This window comes from Pleurodeles waltl, chromosome 3_1 (assembly GCF_031143425.1).
Source record: "Pleurodeles waltl isolate 20211129_DDA chromosome 3_1, aPleWal1.hap1.20221129, whole genome shotgun sequence".
Lineage (NCBI taxonomy): Eukaryota > Metazoa > Chordata > Amphibia > Caudata > Salamandridae > Pleurodeles > Pleurodeles waltl.
In genome coordinates, this window is record NC_090440.1 from 599,765,439 (window position 1) to 599,783,739 (window position 18,301).

At 48.2% G+C, this 18,301-nt stretch overlaps 1 protein-coding gene across 6 annotated transcripts in view; it reads right to left on the bottom strand.

Moving 5' to 3' along the window:
- Positions 1-18,301, bottom strand: part of PPP6R3 (protein phosphatase 6 regulatory subunit 3) — a 1,278,047-nt gene that overhangs the window by 631,596 nt on the left and 628,150 nt on the right. For all 6 annotated transcript variants that reach the window (XM_069223039.1, XM_069223035.1, XM_069223038.1 and 3 more), the window contains one exon: positions 4,038-4,153. In XM_069223039.1, the coding sequence (XP_069079140.1) occupies positions 4,038-4,153 (116 nt within the window). The remainder of the gene's footprint in view (positions 1-4,037; positions 4,154-18,301) is intronic.

Here is an 18,301-nt window from a genome sequence, read left to right on the forward strand (position 1 = left end):
ACTTGTTCAGAGCCGTTGTCTCGGGCTCGAGATTGCTGTGTGCCGGTATCTCGACCGGAGTCGGATGACTTCGACACAAGCGCGCCCTTTTTCGGTGCCGATGATCGGTCACCTATTTTACGGGTTAAGCCATGGCCTGTTTGCGGTGGCGTCCCCTGGGCTTTTGTGGTCTTCTCGTGAGTTTTATGTTTTGACGTCTTACTCACGGTTTTAGGCGTTTCTTCTGGATCGAGATCGTCCGAATCCGACTCCTGGATGGAGAAGTTTTCCTCTTCCTCCTCCTCCTCCAAATGCCTTTGTCCTGTCAGAGCTGACGCCATTTGCAGTCTTCTCGCTCTTCGGTCTCTTAATGTCTTCCTCGACCGCAACGCTCGACAGGCTTCACAAGTATCTTCTTTGTGTTCTGGAGACAAACACAAGTTACAGACCAGGTGCTGATCTGTATACGGATCCTTGTTGTGACATTTTGGGCAGAAGCGGAATGGGGTCCGTTCCATCAGCCTTGAAGAGACACGTGGCCGGGCCGACCAGGCTCCGACGGGGGATCGAAAAAACCCCGAAGGGCCACCGGAGCTCTTCAAAAGTCGGTGTCGATCTGTAGTAACTAACCCGATACCGAACACAAACAATACTGTCTAATTTTCTGAGATTCTAACTAACTTTCTGAACCGAAACCCGGAGCGAAAAGGAACACATCCGAACCCGATGGCGGAAAAAAAACAATCTAAGATGGAGTCGACACCCATGCGCAATGGAGCCGAAAGGGGAGGAGTCCCTCGATCTCGTGACTCGAAAGACTTCTTCGAAGAAAAACAACTTGTAACACTCCAAGCCCAACACTAGATGGCGGGATGTGCAAAGCATGTGTATCTGCAGCTACACATGCCATCGAACATATATATATATAGGAAGTTGGCTCTGTATGTACTATTTCAAAGTAAGAAATAATATGCACAGAGTCCAAGGGTTCCCCTTAGAGGTAAGATAGGGGCAAAAAGAGAATTCTAATGCTCTATTTTGTGGTAGTGTGGTCGAGCAGTAGGCTTATCAGAGGGTAGTGTTAAGCATTTGTTGTACACACAGGCAATAAATGAGGAACACACACTGAAAGACCATTCCAGGCCAATAGGTTTTTATATAGAAAAATATATTTTCTTGGTTTATTTTAAGAACCCCAGGTTCAAAATTTACAAACAATACTTTAAATGAAAGGTATTTCACTCAGGTATCTTAGGAACTTTGAATCATCACAATAGCATGTACAGTTTTGGCACAAAATGGCAATAAGCTATTTTAAAAACGCACAGTGCAAAAATCAACAGATCCTGCGGGGAGGTAGGTATTTGTTAGGTTCACAGGTAAGTAAAGCACTTACAGGGTTCAAAGTTGGGTCCAAGGTAGCCCACCGTTGGAGGTTCAAGGCAACCCCAAAGTTAACACACCAGCAGCTCAGGGCCGGTCAGGTGCAGAGGTCAAAGTGGTGCACAAAACACATAGGCTTCAATGGAAATAGGGGTGCCCCGGTTCCAGTCTGCCAGCAGGTAAGTACCCGTGACTTCGGAGGGCAGACCAGGGGGTTTTGTAGGGCACCGGCAGGGACACAAGTAGGCACAGAAAATACACGCTCAGCGGCACAGGGGTGGCTGGGTGCAGTGTGCAAAGCAGGCTTTGAGTTTTAGATAGGAAACAATGGAGGGACCCGGGGTCACTCTAGCGGTGCAGGCAGGCACGGGGGGGGGCTTCTCGGGACAGCCACCACCTGGGCTAGACAGAGGGTCATCTGGGGGTCACACTTGCATTGAAGTTTGGTTCCTTCAGGTCCTGGGGGCTGCGGGTGCAGTGCTGGTTCCAGGCATCGGGTCCCTTGTTACAGGCAGTCGCGGTCAGGGGGAACGAACCTCTGGATTCTCTCTGCATGCGTCTCTGTGGGGGATCAGGGGGGGTTGTCTCTGGTTACTCACGTGCTCGCAGTCGCCGGGGAGTCCTCCCTGTGGTGTTTGTTCTCTGGATCTCGAGCCAGGGGCGTCGGGTGCAGAGTGTTAAGTCTCACGCTTCCGGCGAGAAACGTGCAGTCTTTGAAAGTTGCTTCTTTATTGCAAAGAAGTAGCTGGTTTTGAGCAGGGCCGCTGTTCACAGGAGTTTCTTGGTCCTTTAGTGCAGGGCAGTCCTCTGAGGCTTCAGAGGTCACAGGTCCCTGTCGGATGCGTCACTGGAGCAGGTTTTCGAAGTTGGAGACAGGCCGGTAGGGCTGGGGCTAAAGCAGCTGTTGTCTTCCTCCTTCTTTGCAGGCTTGTAGGTCAGCAGTCCTTGTTTCTTCAGGTTGCATTAATCTAATTTCCTGGGATCTGGGGAGCCCCTAAATACTGAATTTAGGGGTGTGTTTGGGTCTGGGAGGGCAGTAGCCAATGGCTACTGTCCTTGAGGGTGGCTACACCCTCTTTGTGCCTCCTACCAGTGGGGAGGGGGGCACGTCCCTAATCCTATTGGAGGAATCCTCCAAACTCAAGATGGAGGATTTCTCAAGGCAGGGGTCACCTCAGCTCAGGACACCTTAGGGGCTGTCCTGACTGGTGGGTGACTCCTTGTTTCTCTCATTATCTCCTCCAGCCTTGCCGTCAAAAGTGGGGGCAGTGGCCGGAGGAGCGGGCATCTCCACTAGCTGGGATGCCCTGGGGCGTTCTAACAAAAGGAGTGAGCCTTTGAGGCTCACCGCCAGGTGTTACAGTTCCTGCAGAGGGAGGTGAGAAGCACCTCCACCCAGTACAGGCTTTGTTCCTGGCCGCAGAGTGACAAAGGCACTCTCCACATGTGGCCAGCAACATTTCTGGTGTGTGGCAGGCTGGCAGAAACTGGTCAGCATACACTAGAAGTCGGGTAGGTATTCAGGGGGCATCTCTAAGATGCCCTCTGGGTGTATGTTACAATAAATTGCACACTGGCATCAGTGTGCATTTATTGTGCTGTGGAGTTCGTGTTTGACAGACTCCCAGACCATATACTCTTATGGCTACCCTGCACTTACAATGTATAAGGTTTTGCTTACACACTGTAGGAGCATAATGCTCATGCACATATGCCCTCACCTGTGGTATAGTGCACCCTGCCTTAGGGCTGTAAGGCCTGCTAGAGGGGTGACTTACCTATGCCACAGGTAGTGTGCGGTTGGCATGGCACTCTGAGGGGAGTGCCATGTGGACTTAATCTTTTTCTCCCCACCAGCACACACAAGCTGTAAAGCAGTGTGCATGTGCTGAGTGAGGTGTCCCTAGGGTGGCATAAGGCATGCTGCAGCCCTTAGAGACCTTCCCTGCCATCAGGACCCTTGGTACCAGGGGTACCAATTACAAGGGACTTACCCGAGTGCCAGGGTTGTGCCAATTGTTGAGAAAAAGGTACAGTTTAGGGAAAGAACACTGGTGCTGGGCCTGGTTAGCAGGGTCCCAGCACACTTTCACATCCTAACTTAGCATCAGCAAAGGCAAAACGTTAGGGGGTAACCATGCCAAGGAGGCATTTCCTAACAGCCATGTAACAGGGTCGACGTCCAAGGCAGTAACCAAACCACCCCAAAGTAGGGACAAACAAAGCATTTACCAATGATAAAGGTTTTTTGACGGGCAAGCCCATGAACGAGCGATAGTGATGGGCATGAGGTGGGCGTGGATAAAAGCCCAAATAGATCACCTGTTGGAAAGGCAGCGCTTACGCGCTGTTATGCTCAACCGAAAAACATTTAAGTACAATCACCATTAAACGTATGGACCCCTGTACAAAAATCAAGGAAGAAGTGTATCCAGGTACATAGAGCTTCAGGTTAAGTACAGCTCCTCAATGGGTATACATAAAGGGCACAGCTAAATTGACAGAGAAATAACATAAAAGAACAAGCCAGGAGGCACCCTACCTGGAAGAAGGTGAAAATTATTAAAATCGTAAATATCATCAGATGTTATAAACTACAGCGATTAATTTTTCAGTTTCTATAAATAAAATGAGTAATCAATAGATTAACAATTTGCAGGTTATATCAAACGCACCTTTGACAAGATGTTGCACTAGTATATTGTTTGGCCCCTTTTCAGAGCTGTGGACAATGCAGTTAGCTATTCTTGTCAAATGGCCCATGAAACCATATCGTCTTCCTCCGTCAGACCTAAAATGGAAATCAATTAATTGTTAAAAGGGCTAAAGAAACTAGGTTTTGAAACAATTTGATATATTGAGCTTCATATTCCACCTCGTTTCCACTGTCCTCAAAACTACCGACTTCATAGAGGAGCAGCAGGAATAATGATAAATGACAGAAGTCGGAGTGGCAACAAAACTTTTTAAAATGATTACCCAATTAGCAGGCACTTACTATTTTAACAGATGCAAAACTCTCAGAATCTCGCCATACATATTTATCACAACAGTCAAGACTGTTAAACTTTACTCCACATTTAGACCGATATAGAGGTAGGATGGATATAAGACAAAAGGAAGAACTGTGTAGCTTGGAAATGCACAACTGCAAACAGGTTAATTGATTTGTCTTTTTCATTCAGATTTTCTAGTCATTTTCCTCCGCCACAGAGGATTAATATGTGAGCAGTACTAATACCTTACAACTAACCATGATCAAGGTGCCGACTGTATACTTTAAGGAAAACTGTTAAGTCTACCATGATGAGGTAAGCTTCTGCCAGTGTCAAATACAGACTTGTACTACTGAAGTCCCTATTAAGCGCTATGATGAAAGAGAATTTTGCTGAATGGTTGCTGCTTTAGATGCAGCAGAGGTACATTTCAGAGCATAGAGACTGAAACCATAGTAGTCAAGTACCTTACAAAATACAGCAGGACTACTCAACTAGATTTAAAAGCAATTTATGACTGGCCGTAGGAGGTTAGCTCCTGCTTTTTGCCTGGTATTTGATGTCATTTCGAGTGGAAAATGCACTGGGTCCCAGCTAACCAAGTCCCCAGTGTCAGATCTCTTTCCCCAAAACTGCAGTTGTGCATTGGCAAAACCTTTAGCAACCACTGTAAGTCCCTAGTGCCTGGGGTACTGAGAAGCTGCACAACAAATTGTGCTACCCTAAGGAACCCCATAATGAGAACAAGGCAGGCTGCATGTTTTGGTGATAGGCAAACGTGAAAGGAGATGACGCACAGCCTGTGTGCTATGTTCTTTAACACTGCATATAATATTTGTAAGTCACCCCTCTAGCAGTCCTTATAACCCTGAAGGAAAATGCCACTGTTGGCATGGTCACCCCCCACTTTTTGCCTAGTGCTGATGCCAACTTTGATTGGAAGTGTGCTGGGACCCTGCTAACCAGGCCCCAGCACCAGTGTTCTTTCCCTAAAACTACCTTTGTTTCCACAATTGGCACAGCTCTGGCACACAGTTAAGTCCCTTATGAAAGGAACCCCTGGTACCAAGGACCCTGTGGCCAGGGAAGGTCTCTAAGGGGCTGCAGCATGTATTATGCCACCCTCAGGGACCCCTCACTCAGTCCATGCACACTGCTTTGCAGCTTGTGTGCTAGTGGGGAGACAAGACAAAGTCGACACGGCACTCCCCTCAGAGTGCCATGCCCACAAACCACTGCCTGTGGCATAGGTAAGTCACCCCTCCAGCAGGCCTTACAGTCCTAAGGAAGGGTGCAGTATACCACAGGTGAGGGCATAGCTGCATGAGCACTATGCCCCTACAGTGTAAGCCAATTCTTAGACATTGTAAGTGCAGGGTAGCCATACTGAATATATGGTCTGGGAGTCTGTCATTACGAACTCCACAGCACCATAATGGCTGCACTGAATACGGAGAAGTTTGGTAACAAACTTCTCAGCACAATAAACCTACACTGATGCAAGTGTGGGATTTATTGAAAAATGCACACAGAGGGCCCCCTGTATGTTAGTGGATCTGCTAGTGCATGGCTGACCGGTATGTTCCAGCCTGCTACTTCCAGACAAGTTTGCCACTTGAGGTGAGTGCCTTTGTGCACTCTGTGGTCAGAAACAAAGCCTGTCCTGGGTGGAGGTTCTTCACACCCCCCACTGCCGGAACTAACACCTGGCGGTGACCCTCAAATGCTCGAACCTGGTGTTACAGTGCCCCAGGGCTCTCCAGCTAGTGGGGATGCCCGCCCCTCCCCCAGACGAGCCCCCTCTTTTGGCACCAAGTCCAGAGGAATAATGAGAGAATCAAGGAGTTGTCTCTCCAGCAAGGTCCACCCCTAAGGTGACCAGAGCTGAAATGACCCCCTCCTTGACAAATCCTCCATCTTGCTTTGGAGGAGTAGAACCAATCATCGGGATAGGGATGTGCCCCCTGCCCCAGAGGGAGTAGGCACAAGGAGGGTGTGGCCATCCTTGGGGACAGTAGCCATTGGCTACTGCCCTCTGACCCTAACACACCCCTAAATGTAGTATTTAGGGTTGACCCTGAACCCAGTTCTTTAGATTCCTGACTACGTCAAAAAAGGACTGCTGAGCTGAAAACCCCGCAGAGAAGATAAGGAGACAACAACTGACTTGGCCCCAGCCCTACTGGCCCGTCTATGGCTTCAAAAAGCAGCAAGAAAAAAAGCAACGTGTCCTGCAGGACCAGCGACCCCTGAAAATACTCCAGGAGACTGCCTGCATCACAGAGGACCAAGAAAATCCTCTGGACAGCAGACCTGTCCAAAAAGAAGACCAAGAAAACAACTTTAAAGGGACTCACCTCACTCCAGAAGCGTGAGTCCAACTAATCTGCACCCAACACCCCCAGCCGTGTCCAGAGAAATCAACTATCCAGAGAAGACCCACAGGCGACTCCGACGACATGTCCACCATGGGCTGACCTCTCTGCACCCCTACAGACGCCTGCAGAGGGTAATCCTGAGGACCCCCCTTGACCGTGCCTGCCCGGGACAAAGATATGACGCCAAGAGATGGACTGCACCCGCAGCTCCCAGGTCAGAGAGAAACCGACCACCAGTGCAGAAACGACCAGCGTGCGGTCTTCACCACTGCCCAGTCGGTGGCTTGCCAGAGAGGCCCTCCTGTGCCCTGCCTGCAGCGCCTAAGTGACCCCCGGGTTCCTCCACAAAGTTCTATTGAAAACCAGACATCCTGTTTGCACACTGCATCCGGCTGCCCTTGTGCTGCTGAGGGTGTGGTTTTTGTGCCTACTTGCGGCCCCTCCAGTACTCCTCTGAACCCCCAGGTCTGCCCTCCGTCAACGCAGGAACTTACCTGCAAGCAGACTGGAACTGCTGTCTCAATAGGAGCCCACGTTATTTTGGCTCCTGTTTGACCTCTGTTCCTGACCAGCCCTGCATTGCTGGGTGTTTGGGGTTACCTTGAACCCCCAATGGTGGGCTACCTATGCCCCGGAGACTGAACCCGTAAGTGTGGTACTTACCTCAGAAACTGTACTTTACTTACCTTCCCCAGGAACTGTTGAAAATTGCAGTGTCTGTTTTTAAAATAGCTTTTTGACATTTTAAAGAAAACTGTACAATACTGATTCCATTCAAAGTTCCAAGTATTACTGTGTAAAGTACCTTTCATTTAATGTACTTACCTGTTAAATGAATCTTGTGGTTCTAAAAATAAATTAACAAAATAATATTTTTCTATATAAAAACCTATTGGCCTGGAGTTAAGTCATTGAGCGTGCGTTTTTATTTATTGCTTCTGTGTGTACAACAAATGCTTAACACTACTGTAGGAAAGTACCATCTTGCCTGGCATGTTACACTAAAACAACATATATACAGTGAAATATGGGGGTATGTGTCACTGGGACCCTGCCAGCCAGGGCCCCAGTGCTCATAAGTGTGCCCTGTATGTGTTCCCTGTGTGATGACTAACTGTCTCACTGAGGCTCTGCTAATCAGAACCTCAGTGGTTATGCTCTCTTTACTTTCTAAATTGTCACTAACAGGCTAGTGACCAATTTCACCAATTCACACTGGCATACTGGACCACCCTTATAATTCCCTAGTATATGGTACTGAGGTACCCAGGGTATTGGGGTTCCAGGAGATCCCGATGGGCTGCAGCATTTCTTTTGCCACCAATAGGGAGCTCTGACAATTCTTACACAGGCCTGCCACTGCAGCCTGAGTGAAATAACGTCCACGTTATTTCACAGCCATTTACCACTGCACTTAAGTAACTTATAAGTCACCTATATGTCTAACCTTTACCTGGTAAAGGTTGGGTGCTAAGTTACTTAGTGTGTGGGCACCCTGGCACTAGCCAAGGTGCCCCCACATCGTTCAGGGCAAATTCCCCGGACTTTGTGAGTGCGGGGACACCATTACATGTGTGCACTATACGTAGGTCACTACCTATGTATAGCGTCACAATGGTAACTCTGAACATGGCCATGTAACATGTCTAAGATCATGGAATTGTCACCCCAATGCCATTCTGGCATTGGGGAGACAATTCCATGATCCCCCGAGTCTCTAGCACAGACCCGGGTACTGCCAAACTGCCTTTCCCGGGGTTTCACTGCAGCTGCTGCCAACCCATCAGACAGGTTTCTGCCCTCCTGGGGTCCAGCCAGGCTTGGCCCAGGAAGGCAGAACAAAGGACTTCCTCAGAGAGAGGGTGTTACACCCTCTCCCTTTGGAAAAAGGTGTCACGGATGGGGAGGAGTAGCCTCCCCCAGCCTCTGGAAATGCTTTGATGGGCAAAGATGGTGCCCACCTCTGCATAAGCCAGTCTACACCGGTTCAGGGATCCCCCAGCCCTGCTGTGGCGCGAAACTGGACAAAGGAAAGGGGAGTGACCACTCCCCCGACCTGCACCTCCCGGGGGAGGTGCCCAGAGCTCCTTTAGTGTGCTCCAGACCTCTGCTATCTTGGAAACAGAGGTGCTGCTGGCACACTGGACTGCTCCGAGTGGCCAGTGCCAGCAGGTGACGTCAGACTCCTCCTGATAGGCTCTTACCTCTGTTGCTAGCCTATCCTCCTTCCTAGGTAGCCAAACCTCCTTTTCTGGCTATTTAGGGTCTCTGCTTTGGGGAATTCTTTAGATAACGAATGCAAGAGCTCAGAGTTCCTCTACATCTCTCTCTTCACCTTCTGCCAAGGAATCAACCGCTGACTGCTCAGGACGCCTGCAAAACCGCAACAAAGTAGCAAAGACGACTACTGCAACCTTGTATCGCTGATCCTGCCGCCTTCTCAACTGTTTTCCTGGTGGTGCATGCTGTGGGAGTAGTGTGCCTCCTCTCTGCACTAGAAGCTCCGAAGAAATCTCCCGTGGGACGACGGAATCCTCCCCCTGCAACCACAGGCACCAAAAGAACTGCATCACCGGTCCTCTGGGTCCCCTCTCAGCACGACGAGCGTGGTCCCTGGAACTCAGCAACTCTGTCCAAGTGACTCCCACAGTCCAGTGACTTCAGTCCAAGTTTGGTGGGGGTAAGTCCTTGCTTCCCCACACTAGAGTGCATTGCTGGGTACCGCGTGATTTGCAGCTGCTCCGGCTCCTGCGCACTCTTCCAGGATTTCCTTTGTGCACAGCCAAGCCTGGGACCCCGACACTCTAACCTGCAGTGCACAACCTCCTGAGTTGTCCTCCGGCGTCGTGGGATCTCCTTTTGTGACTTCGGGTGAGCTCCGGTTCACTCCTCTTCGTAGTGCCTGTTTCGGAACTTCTGCGGGTGCTGCCTGCTTCTGTGAGGGCTCCCTGTCTTGCTGGGCGCCCCCTCTGTCTCCTCCTGCAATTGCCGACATCCTGGTGCCTCCTGGGCCACAGCAGCATCCAAAAACCCAAACCGCGACCCTTGCAGCTAGCAAGGCTTGTTTGCGGTCTTTCTGCAAGCTTCTTCACGACGTGGGACATCCATCCTCCAAAGGGGAAGTTTCTAGCCCTCTTCGTTCTTGCAGAATCCACAGCTTCTACCATCCGGTGGCATCTTCTTTGCATCCTCAGCTGGCATTTCCTGGGCATCTGCCCAATCTCGACTTTGTTGTGACTCTTGGACTTGGTCCCCTTGTTCCACAGGTACTCTCGTCCGGAAAACCACCTTTGTTGCATTGCTGGTGTTGGTCTTTCCTGCAGAATTCCCCTATCACGACTTAAGTGCTCGCTGGGGAATATAGGTGCACTTTAAACCTACTTTTCAGGGTCTTGGGGTGGGCTATTTTTCTAACCCTCACTGCTTTCTTACAGTCCCAGCGACCCTCTACAAGCTCACATAGGTTTGGGGTCCATTCGTGATTCGCATTCCACTTTTGGAGTATATGGTTTGTGTTGCCCCTATACCTATGTGCTCCTATTGCAATCTATTGTGACTATACATAGCTTGCATTACTTCCTTTTGCTATTACTGCATATTTTTGGTATTGTGTACATATATCTTGTGTATATTTGCTATCCTCATACTGAGGGTACTCACGAAGATACTTTTGGCATATTGTCATAAAAATAAAGTACCTTTATTTTTAGTGTATCTGTGTATTGTGTTTTCTTATGATATTGTGCATATGACACCAGTGGTATAGTAGGAGCTTTGCATGTCTCCTAGTTCAGCCTAAGCTGCTCAGCTATAGCTACCTTCTACCAGCCTAAGCTGCTAGAAACACCTCTTCTACACTAATAAGGGATAACTGGACCTGGTACAGAGTGTAAGTACCCCTTGGTACCCACTACAAGCCAGGCCAGCCTCCTACAACTACCCTCTGATAAGCCTAACTACTCGACCACACTACCACATAGACCATTAGTATTATCTATTAATGCCTCTGTCAAACCTCTTGGGGAATCCCTGGACTCTGTGCACACTATATCTCATTTTTATTTAGTATATACAGAGTGCGCTTTCCTACAAACCGTAAGGCAGAGTGTATTATATTACATGTGAGGGCACATATGCACAAGCAGATATGGCCCTGCTATGTCTTAGTTGATTCATAGACATAGTAAGTGATCAAGGAAGCCATTTTAAATACACGTGCTGGATACTAGTCACTACGTGTTTCTCATATACATGATGACTTCACTGAAGATAAGGATGTTTATTATCAAAGATCTCGTATTTGTGAAACCTCACTGATGCCAGTGTTGGATTTTCCAATACATGCACCCAGAGGGAACCTTAGGGTACCTTAGAGGTGCCCCCTGAAAACCTACTAACTACTAACTACTAGTGTGTTTCCGGACTGGTCTTGACCAGCTTGCCACCAACAGTGGAGAATCTGACCTCGCAGTTGGAGAGTCTGTGCACTCGAAAGGTCAGAAACAAAGGCCTGTCTGGGCTAGGGTGTTACCCCTTCCTCCCCACAGTATGACCTGTATTCCAAGGCAGGAGTTTCAAAGAAGCCCACCTCCATGGATCTTACACTACACTCCATTGATAAACCACCTGCAGGAAAACAATCTGATGGAGTCGATGCCCATGTGCATTACCAGCAAGAGTACCTCGTGACAAGACTTTTCGAAGAAAAACAACTTGCAACCTTCCAGATAAAACACTAGATGGCATAAGTATGCTGAGCATGTGAAACTACAGCACTACATGCCACAAACAAATGCTTACTGGATAAATAACATTTTCCTTTTGACTCAATTAAAGAATACACGCCCCTTGAGCCTTTACACAAAGCTACATTAAAGATGCTCATGCTAAAGACAGCATTCCTGGAGGCCATAACATCTCTTTGCAGGGTGACGAATACAAACACTTCACAATTCATATTTACAAGTTCACAAAGACAGAATTGCCATGAATACAGATCCATAGTTCTTACCCAAGATAATTTCACATTGCCACATAAATGAAACAATACAAATACTAACTGCTGGCCCTTGCGTAGCAAGTTATGATACATTTGACATTGCATATAGTAGATTTAGTTACAGGGTTGCCTTTGTGTGGTGGAGAAAATGCAATAAAAGGTTATTTCGAAATCCTAAAGGCTTTAATCTTATCAATATAGAACATAAGCGCTCTTACCATCTTTGTTGAGGGTTCTTTGAGCAACAGAATCAGGTTGGGGAATAAAAGGGGCAATTCAATTGTTTGATTAGGATGAAACTGAGATACCACTTTTAGTAAAAAAATAAAATAAAAAAAAAAATTGGATTGTTACGAAGAACCACTTCATCCTTGTGTAGGAAGCTGGCTCTCTGTACGGTGCACTAAAAAGTACATGTGCATAGAGTCCAGTGGATCCCCAATCAGTTTGCAGAGGCAAAAGTAGGTAGGACTCATTCTACATTGTAGTAGTGTGGGCGTGTAGCTAGGCTTATTATAGGGTACTGCTAAGCATTTGATGTACTCAGAGGCAATAAAGGAGACTCACTCAAAGAATAAATCTGAAACCAAATTAGAAAAAAAAACTATGTATGTTTCAAACCCAACAACTTCATAATCAGGAAAGCACTTTTTCAAGTATAAATGCTTTTCACTTTCAAAACTCAAGACAGTGTAATCCTCAGAGTTCTTCAATGTTAACTTATGGAGGAAAACTATGTTCGGCAAACACCGGGTTAACAATAACTTACAAGGCCATTCTCAGGGAGCTAAGGTCAGTACTGGACACTGATCAGAGCCACACCAGCAGGTCACTCTAGGCAGCACTGGGGTAGCCAAGTGCAGGGGCACAGTAAGTCATTGGGTGCCCAATGGTTTCCTATGGGAGTTTGGTCCTCATGAAGACAGGCTGTAGGCTCTGGCTAGGAAGCTAGTCGGGGACAACACACACCCCTAGACTTGGGGTGCTAGGTGACATAGGTCCATCTTTCATCCTTTCCTCCAGGGCCAGGGGCAATGGATGTAGGGTCGTACTTAGTTGTCAGGTTTCTTTGCCCAGGAGCACTCAAGGTATCCTGAATGTTGAGGTAGCAGAAGTGGCTGGGGATTTTTTTTGGGGGGGTTTGGGGGGGATCCAGGGTAGACTCAAGCTCAAAGGATGTCACTGACACCAGTGACCCACCGCAGGTGGAGTCAAGAGCAATGGGTGCAGTGCAGTGGTTGCTGAAGGAGTTGGATTTTCTCTTACCACAAGGCTGCAGGAGAGGGGGCCTGCGTGCAGAGACTTCAAGTGATGCAATCTCTAACATGGTCAGATTGCCTGTAGACTTTACTCTTAAAAGGCAGACTGTCACCTGTGTCCACATCATGGGCACACCAGGTAGTCTGACAGGGTGTCAGAGAAAAGAGTTCTGGAACTGACTTATCACTTGTCTGTAATCAGTTTGTTGTTCAGTGAGACTAAAGGCAAATACTACTCTATCCACTGAACTATCATCAGGGTTGTGTGAGGAGATCAGGGAGAGGTCCACTCTCTTTCTCTTGTCCCTCATCAGTGGCTATGAGTAAGCTCCTTTCAGCCCTGTCAAAGTAAGGGTTTAGGGGATTCACATGAAGTACCCTATGGGGGCTTATTGGAGTATCCAGGTCCACCAGGAAGGTGATCTTACCCTTCTTTTCAACAATTGTCTGGGGGCCACTCTACTTGTCTTGGAGTGCTCTTGGGGCCCAAGGCTCCAAAACTTTCACCTTCTGCCCTGGCCAATAGGCAGTCAGAAATGGCTTTTGGTCATAGCTTTTGCAGTTCTTGGCTGGCCTCAAGGTTTTTGTTGGCCTTTTTCACGTACTCAGCCATACGGGAATGTAGACCTAGTACACAGTCCACAATGTCGTGTTTTTTTTTTTTTTGGGGGGCTGGTTGATAGGCCGCTCTCATCCTTCCTTCACAAGACAAAGAGGACCACTAATTGGGTGTCCAAACAAAAGCTCAACTGGACTGTAGTCCACTCCCTTTTGCAGAACCTCTCTGTAGGTAAATAAAAGGTAAGGTAGTAGGCCATCCCATCTCTTCCTGAGTTTTTCAGAGACCAATAATCATACCTTTGAGGGTTATCCTGAATTTTTCAATTAACCCATTCCCAGGTGGATGGCAGGGGGTGGTGAATTTATAAATTACGCCACATTGCTTTCAGGTAATCAGACATGAAGTTTGTACTTCTGACACCACCTTCTTAGAAAGCCTCACCCTGGAAAAGATACCTAAGATGGCCTTGGCACTGCAGGAGCTGTAGTGGTCCTAAGGGGGAATAGCTGCTAGGTACATGGTGGCATGGCCCACCACCACCAGTATAAATCTGTTCCAGAGGCTGTAGGAGGTTCTAAGGGACCAACAATGCCAATCGCTTCCCTCTCAAAGCGAACCCAACCACTGGTAGTAGGATTAAGGGGACCTTTGTAGTGCCACCTGCTTTGCCATTGGCTTGGCAGGAGCGACAAAACTTGGTGTCTTCAGACATATGAGGCCAGTCAAAGTGTGTAACTAGTCTGTACCAAGTCCTACTTACCCCAAGATGTCCTGCAAGGGATATGTCAAGTCCCAGGGTCAACACAAACTCCCTCAACTTCTGAGGAATGACCAACCCCCTTGTAGCACCAGGCTAGAGGTCTTCTAGAAACACGAGTAAAGGAGACCATTTCCTAGTAAATCCTATGGGATCTACGGACATCCCCTGCCTCTTCTGCAGCAGCTTGTCTGGGAAAGGATTTCCGCTCCAGACTCAATTCCTCCCTGGAGGGTCCCTCTGCCCCCAAATGTTCTGCAGTGTCAAGCCAACGCTCCTCTGGGGCAGTTCACTCACAAGGGCCAAGATCATCTCCCTGAGGAGACTGATCTTCACATAACATCTTGGAGGGTAACATCTTACCCTTCCCTACCTCTCTTCTTAGGAGCTGCCTGGGACACTGTTCCAGGCTCCAGTGCTCCTGGTTTTGCCTGCTTCTTGACCTGTGCTGTAGTTGCCACAAACACTCTCAGGGCTGCATACCCATGCATTGCTGCATGGACCTGCAACTTTACTTTAGCCCACGATGAAGTCTCCAAATCATTGTCCATAAAACATTACAGGAATGGATGAAGATATGTTTTGTTTGGGCCAGTAAACCCTCCACCCCTCCCCAGCCTGAAATTAACCACTGCCATGAGATGGTGTAGGAAAGTACACTCTTTCTCATGGATACCTCCTTTTCTGCCTGATGTCAGTGTACTTGATTGTGTTCACTGGGATCCTGCTAACCAGGACCCCAGTGATTATGCTCTCTCCTCTACATTTTGTTGTTGCATACTGGTAACCCAGTATTTCACATAACATTTGCATACTGGTGCCCCCTTATACGTCCCTAGTATATAGTACCAAGGGTACAAGGGGCATTGGGGTTCCATGGGGATCCCTATGGGCTGCAGCATTTCTTTTGCCACCCATAGGGAGCCCATGCGAAAGGCTTCTGCAAGACTACCATTGCAGCCTGCGTAAAAAAGATGTATGCACCCTTCCACTGCCATTTACACTGCACCGCGTCACTTAAAAGTCACCCCTATAGCAGGCCCTCCAGCCCTGAGGGCATGGGGCAGAGAACCTTGTGCAAGGGCCCCCCTGCACTAGCAGAGGTGGCCCCAAGCCCTCCAGGACCATTTTGCAGGACTTTGAGTGTGCAGGGACACCATTTTACATGTGTACCGACATAGGTCACCCCCTATGTCCAGCTACATACTGGTAACTCCAAACATAGGCTATATATATATATATATACATATTTGCTATCAAACATGTTGGAATCGTACCCCAAGGCTTTTGCAAGCATTGGTTGTATGATTCCATGCACTCTAGGGGCTCCTTAGAGGACCCCCAGCATTGCCACTACAGCCTAAGATTTTCCAGGCAGCCCAGCTGCTGCCACCTTACAGACAGGATTCTGCCCTCATGTTGCTCAAGCAGCGCAAGCCCAGGAAGGAAGTACAAATGATTTCCTTTGGGAGAGGGTTGTTACACCCTCTTCCTTTGGAAATAGGTGTTACTGGCTTGGGAGGGGTAGCCTCCCCAAGCCACTGGAAATGCTTTGAAGGGCACCTTTGGTGCATTCCTTGCATAATCCAGTCTATACCGGTTCAGAGACCCCCCTGCCCCTGCTAAGGTGCAAAACTGGACAAAGGAAATGGGAGTGACCACTCCCCTGTCCATCACCACCCCATGGGTGGTGGTCAGAGCTCCTCCAAAGGGTCCCTGGGTTTTGCCATTTTAAATTCCAAGTTGGCAGGGAACCCTGGGAGCATCTGAGTGGCCAGCAGGTGACTGGAGAGCCGTCCCCTGATAGGTGCTTACCTGATTAGCTGACTAATCACCCTTTCAGGGCTATTTAGGGTCTCTCTTGGGTGGTTCTTCAGATTCTGATTGCAAGACTCCAGCAGGAATCCTCTGCATCCTTTACTTCACCTTCTAACCGAAGAAACTGCATCTGGACCCGCCAGGGACTCTACAAAGAAGCAAAGACAACTTCTGCAACATTGTATCTTCAGCTCCTGCCAGCAACTGCAACTGTTTCCCGTCGTGCATCCTCAGAGGACAGCCTGTCTGTCTTCAGCCTGCACTAGAAGAGCAAAGGAATCCCCCTTGGAGTGAAGGTGTCACTCCCCTGCTTCAGCAGACACCTCTTTGCATCGAGAGCCGGCTGCGTGGATCCCCTCTCCTGATGAGCTGTTTGGATCCTGCATCACAGGTGGTAGACTGAAGTGGTCCAGAGTGTCTTGACATCCTACTGTCCAACTTTGGTGGATGTAAGAGCTTGCCTCCCCATGCAAGATAGTACCCCAGTGCACCTCGTGTTTTGCAGTTGCCAAGGCTTGTTGGCATCCTTCCACAAAGTTCTTCGTGAACCCTGCAGCTCCGGCCCCTAGCACTCTATCCTGCGATTGACAGCTTCCTGAGTGGTTCTCCAGCAGCATGCAAGGGCCTCCTTTTTTCTCCCCATGCTGTAGGACTCCTGTGCACGATGCCTGGTCTTCTCTGGGCACTCTGAGTTGCTGAGAGCTCCCCAGTAGAGTCCAGCAGGTCCCAGGCAGTGCTATTTTCCACTAACCGCAAGCTTTGCATGTGCCATGGCTTGATGGTGGCATCCAGCGACGCAAACAAAACTGCAATCTTCCATTCAGCGTAGGACATCATCTGCACCAACAAGGTACCCGTATCAATCTTCTTGGGTCTAGTACTGACTGTTCTTCACCTGTGGGTTCTTCTTTTGCACCTTCATCTAGGTGTCCCCGGACTCTGCTGTGCTTCTTGGACTTGGTCCCCTTCTTCCACAGGTCTTCAGGTCCAGGAATCCACTGTTGGTGTCTTGCAGTCTCTTCCGGTTCTTGCATAATCTTTCTCATGTTCTTGTGTGTTCTAGGAAAGTTACTTTGATTTACTCCTGCTTTAATACGCTCTGGGGTGGGTTCTATTACTTACCTTTGGTGTTTTCTAATACTCCCAGCGCCCCTCTACACACTACAGTTGCCTAGGTGGGAAACCCAAACTCGCATTCCACTTTTAGTATATGGTTTGTGTTCCCCCTAGGCTCCTTTCTAACTATTAGGATTTTTACTATTTGCACTAACTGTTTTTACACCTGATTTGCATACTAGTGTATATAATGTGTATTACTTACTTCCTAAGGTAGTATAGTCTATATGGTATTTTTGGCACTTGTGTCGCCAAAATAAAGTACATTTATTTTTGTAACACTTAGTATTGTCTTTCATGTGTGTGAGTACTGTGTGACTACACTGGTACTGCATAAGCTTTTCAGGTCTCCTAGATAGGACTTGGCTGCTGAGCTACAGCAACCCCTAGAGAGCCTGGCTTCTCAGCATTGCCTACATTTCACTAATAAGGGATAACTGGACCTGGTATATGGTGTAAGTACCTTGGGTACCCACTACAAACCAGGCCAGCCTCCTACAGATGGCACTTAGTGATGTTGTTAAATGTGCCCTTTTGTACTATCCCACGGGGCGAAAAAGTGAACCTACCTGTGCCCCCCCCCAACTGTCCTATCAGTACGTCCCCCTACATGCCCAGGGTTATCTTCAAGCACCTCTTACAAGCCGTCTTGGACATGTTCAGAGCAAGAAAGAGCCTGAAGTACTAGGAACTTCCTTCTCCAACTCTGGAGGGTCATCCCTCCCACCTTGGTCTCCCACCTCTTCCAGCCCTACAGGGATCTGGAGGTCAAACCGAGTGAGCATCTCTAGGAGATGAGGTTTAGTAGGGTGACTACCTGTCTTTAGTTTCCTAGCTCTACATAAGCCCCTAAATTCCTGGAACTTAACACCACTGTACTTAAAGTCCTGAGTCTGGTCAGCTCCATCAACTGAAGACACAGTGCTAGTGTAGTGTATGTTTACCTACAAATAACCAAGTTTTCTAAAGTTAAGAGATTGGAGAAGGGGCTATGGTAGACACATAACAATACAAAAATTTGATCAAGCGCTAAAGCAATGTAAGACTATGCCAC